The following is a 5,066-nucleotide window of genomic DNA, read 5'->3' on the forward strand; positions in this document are numbered from 1 at the left end:
GTGATGCTAGGCGGCAAATATATTGAGAAGTCTTGATTAGCCCCCCACGCCAACCCCATTCCATTCTGGGACGGCCCTCGCTTGATCTCACAATTCCACTCGGATTGCAAACGGGAAGTGGGCTCAAAAACGGTGTGATCGTACCGCTTGACGAGGATCATTCCACCCTGACTTTCTTGAATGTCCAACCAATAATACTAACCTACCTTTCCAAGGGAAAGTTTCACAAATGTTGGGCAAACTTGAAGCAGTCTTTATTTCCAAAAATCAACTCAAAATTGACACTCACACAAACAAAAGGGCAAAAGGGAGACAGGACAGGACTCGACGATCACAAAAATGCGACTTTTATAAATTCCAAGGTTACGCAAAAAAAATGAATGAAGTGAGAGGAGGTGGGGGGAGAAGAGAAGGCGGTCAAAAGGTCAAAGTGTTCCTGGTGAGGAGGAGGAGAATACACAAATGTGGGTGCGATGATGATGCAAGGACAATATTCAATCCCCATCCTCCGGCAGTGTACCATAGGTCGATTTCACGATGGCATCCTGTAAAAGACAAAAAAAGGAAATGGACAGGTTAGGTTCCATGGCACCCAGAGGACATTAGAATGCCACCGTTCATGCAATACTGTCATTGCACAAAGAAGAAGAAGACGAGGACGCTAAACAGTGACAGAGCAGTTACAACTCGCATCACCATGAGGGGAAGAAGGGAGACTAAAAATGAGAAAGTACCATTTGTGGCTGAGTCAACCCTCAATTAGTCTTCAATGACCACAAACAGATAAGACTAAGTCGACTTGAGTTAAACAATAAAAGTAGTCATTCTCGACACCCCTTACTTATCCAGGCCACATTGAATGACAATGATGAGACTACGACCAAGGGGAAGTGTCAAGGAACAACGACTACGAGAGAGAAGGGGCCACAAAAGCTCCAATTTTTTTGTATCTAGCAACGAATTCAAGGAGAATTTAGTCATGAGGGAAAACTTCCCATACAAAAAATGGCCAAAGTGAGCCACACAAGAGCAAAGTCCATACACTTTAAATAGGCAAAAGAACACATCTGTGTACACATAAGAAGAAACAAAAAACGTGAAAGAGGATACAGGGAGAATCAAAAACAAATTGATTGATAATGCCAAAATCTTTCTCCTTCATTATAAACACTGGGAACACGAGAATTCCGTCGCGAAGTACCGATAGCGCATGAAGAAATAGACTATATCTAATTTGGGATGGCGGATTGGGACCTTACAAATAGGCGAAGCATTTACGGCCTTTCGATGCTGCGTGTGTCAACCGTGGATTAGTGTAACTTTTAACTAGAATGACTCAGAAGTGGATCGCGACTTCAATGGGACCTCTAAATATATAAAAACGTCCATCACATCTTGGGGACTTGATCGTGAGAAAACCGGGACTCATTTAGATCACTACGGGGAATTTACCCCATCTCAAAGTGATTCCAATTTTATCAAAATCAAAGTTATAAGAAAAGCCAAAACGTGACAAAAACCGTAATTGATAATAATTTGTCAAAATCAACACCGAAATTGAGTAGATGGATGAGATGAATGAGGAAGGAAGGTGACTGAAAGCGACACCGAACACAAACAGAAAAAATAATGACAACACCGAGGAATGACGTTTAAGTCAAACCTGCTACAGTTCAGATGCGGAAGAAAGAGACGCAGTGGGAAGAGGGGGAACACTAGTCTCCCCACGACCTCCCGACGGTTCTCGCCAGCTCAGACGACCCAAATTTGGCATTGCAAATGCCTAGTGACAGGAGCAGCAACAACAATAGCGTGTAATTATATTGACATTTACGACCCATTTATGGGAAAACAAGTAGTCTCCAATAGTTGTAAACAAAATCGGATCCAGAGATCGGAATCATGACAATGGCACGAATTAAAAATACGGAGTGTCACTTGTTCCGACTCCATATTTAATCACGGGAGGTCTTCTAGCATCTCAACCCCTCTGGACGTCCATGTCAAAGCCACTTCAGAATACAAGGACTTAAATTTTTTAGGGATGATAAAGAGCCACATGTACAGTTAAAGCTTAAAAGTAATTAGGTTGAGAAGTGCTAAAAAAACTAATACAACACTCAAGCTGTATTTGCGCTTAAAAGAGAACTTAAAACAGTCTCAAAATCTTTCCAAACGAGTAAGGTTGCTTCGAATGAGGAATTCATTAATGAAATGTCGGAATAAGAGAAATTTGTTGTTCACGCACAAAATGCACGACGATTGAATGATATAGGCCAACGCTAGTCAACACAAATGAGTCAGTGAGTGACTATGCAGATGGCGAGAAAATGAATGAACTCACCTTAATGGTACCAAAAGCGGAGCCCATGGTTTCCGAGATGTTCTTAAAGGCATCTGAATTCCTTAAAAAAACATAGGTTACAAAAGGAAGTGAATTCACTTAATGTTTTCGAAAGACGTGGTTATTTTCTCCTTTACGTCCTCCGCAACATCAATTGTCTTGCTTCGAGCTTGAGCGAAAGCACGTTGAGTTTTCTGCATGCTGTAAGGCAAAAATGACAAGAAATGGAAATATCAGGACAAAGATGAATTATGATAAGATGTTACATAGAACAAGAGTAAATACTGCACAAGCCTTACGTCTCACTTTCGCCAAATCGAGTTAAACCTTCTCTAACATCGTAGGAAATGGTGGTTATATCTGTGTGACCAAGTTTTTTCTTTATCTCGACCAAATGTTTAATCTTGACATTAAGAGCCTCCTTCAAGGTTTGAATGTCATCCTCAGTCTAGAGAAGGTTAGGAAACTCGCGGTCTCTTACAGCGACAAGCTCCCTTTCAAGTTCTTCTCTGTTCAAGATATCTTCCCCCTCACTTACTGGCTCCGTATTTACAACAGCGGTAGCATCATCCCCTATCTCCATCCTGTTAATACCCACGAAGTAAACCTCGAAACCCAAACTAATGAATTATTGGATAGCGCCCTAGAGGCCAAACTGTCAACCTAGTAAGTCATCATCAATATTATTTTGTGTAATTATTTAAAACAATGTAATAGAGCAGCAAAAAGCAAGAAAGTTTAACATCAAAACAATATTTACGCCGCGTAAAAGTATTTTTCGCACCCAAAAACGGTATTTTCCTGCAAGTTACACTATTCCTCTCATCTAAGTAATAAGGTTGGAGCAAAAGAATCAACGCAGTAGTCATACTGCTTTAATTAATTAAGTTAACGCACATATGTTAAAACCAAAAGCACTGTGATCAGGTGGGGTTAAAGGTATTACAATTATATGTGTAACTTGACCGCAATGTAAGGCGGGATTCGAACTGGCTAGGTGGATACTTTCTCTATCCCAAAGGCAAAAAAAGTTGGAATGCTGACAAAATTCAGTTTATTACATAAAAGATCTGGCTAATATATATCATGGTCCAAGGGCATTTCATCGAGCGAGATTTCAATCTGCAGACCCCAAAGTGCACACTTAACCAAAAGGAGGAGTTAAACTAACCGTCAAATCATTAAAAGACTTTTCTTTTAAAGCATCATCCCTGGCGCTTCCTTGGCCGTTTTTCCATATCAACCATTACGATAAAGTTGTTTCGGGACAAAACACAAAATTCACCCAAACCGGCTGCCAAATATGCCAACATTTTTAAATGTGATTGATTCCATAGTCAATAATTTATTGTAATGAATGTACTAGACCTAAAGTTACTCTACATTTGGGTACTGGAAGAAGGAGGAATATCCTAAGGAGATCGGTTAAAGTGGGTTTTATCTAGTTTTGAGGGAGATATGGGAAGTGTCACATTTAAACTTAATTGACATTTTTTATTAAAGTGCCATAGGAAGTTCAGTAATAAATCTTCAGGTAGATCACGGATACAGCTAGTGTCACTTCAATTGTTAGTAACATTTCTGTAGACCACGTGGCTGGTGTTGTTGTCGCCGACAGAGGTAAATTATCACCATACTCTTAAGGATCTTCACAGGTTTTCCTCACGCTAATGTTGGGTATTTTGTGGTGACTTTGGTAAGTGTCTTCAATGATCAGTAAAGCTTTTTGTCAACATCAATAAAGCGTCCTGAAGAAGGATAAAATAATAGCGCTGGAACAGAAAATGCATTGCCGGCCAGCCGCTGAGCAAAAATTCAATCTGTGGAATCATAAGTGCCTGAGCAACCAAAGCAAAGGATTTAATCACGATGCATTTAACGTTTCATTTCTTCTTCCTGTGCAGTCATTCCCTTGGGGCTAGTAAACTTATTTTTTAGGGGCATATTTATGGGTAATTATTTGAACGGGATACAGTGATGAGGGTATGCTCAGTCCAAGATGTACCCCTCGAAGAGAGATAATGATTGTTGCACAGTGATTTTTGCGCTCAATGAGTGATTTTCTAGAACTGAGTTTATAAACAGATATGCATTTCAAAACAAATAACCACGCTATTGTAATAGAATCTATCATCTCAAAAGTAATCCATTTTAACATTCGCAAAATTACTATAGTGACTTGGAAATGGGCTATATTCCTCCGTTTCTTCTTATTACAGTAATAATATGGAATACGGATAGTGCTCAAATACCATTCGATAATGTTTCTGTCATCATTAAATTGTCAAAGAAACGGCGTAGATCTCTTTTTAGGAGCAAACGTACACAGAAAATAGATTAATTATTTGCTGAGGTCAAAAGCGTTGTCTGAACGTTGTAGAAATATTGCTTCATTTAGTGCTATTTTGCCAAATACCTCTAAAAAAGGACAATATTTGTATGCACTTCGTGTTTGCAGATGATTATTTATTGTTGGTAATTGCTCTTTAAAGGGTAAGTCTTTTTTATACTTTAAGCATATTTGTTGACATAGATTTACTCATGTTTGCCTGTGACCTTGAGAGACTTAATGCACTTTTGATTGCATTCTTGTTCATTTCCCCAGTGCAATGATAGTATTTTGATATCTTTGTAACCCCACGATTTTATTCTAAATCCGCTCTTTTGCTGACAATGTGCGCAATACTCCTATAATCTATTGGCGCTTGCAAGTATTAACAAT

General features: G+C 39.2%; 1 protein-coding gene across 1 annotated transcript; it reads right to left on the reverse strand. All coding sequences in view use genetic code 11, as the record gives it.

Moving 5' to 3' along the window:
• Nucleotides 1-494: 494 nt before the first annotated feature.
• On the reverse strand, nucleotides 495-2,927 carry EGR_09172 (hypothetical protein; the record flags this gene model as incomplete). The annotated part of the gene is made up of 5 exons (XM_024498421.1): nucleotides 495-545; nucleotides 2,345-2,405; nucleotides 2,444-2,545; nucleotides 2,644-2,792; nucleotides 2,826-2,927. 5 exons carry the CDS (start codon nucleotides 2,925-2,927, stop codon nucleotides 495-497), a joined length of 465 nt encoding a protein of 154 aa, XP_024347164.1.
• Between the last annotated feature and the right edge of the window lie 2,139 nt (nucleotides 2,928-5,066).

The sequence above is a fragment of the Echinococcus granulosus genome, assembly GCF_000524195.1.
Source record: "Echinococcus granulosus chromosome Unknown EG_S00135, whole genome shotgun sequence".
Classification (NCBI taxonomy): Eukaryota; Metazoa; Platyhelminthes; class Cestoda; order Cyclophyllidea; family Taeniidae; genus Echinococcus; species Echinococcus granulosus.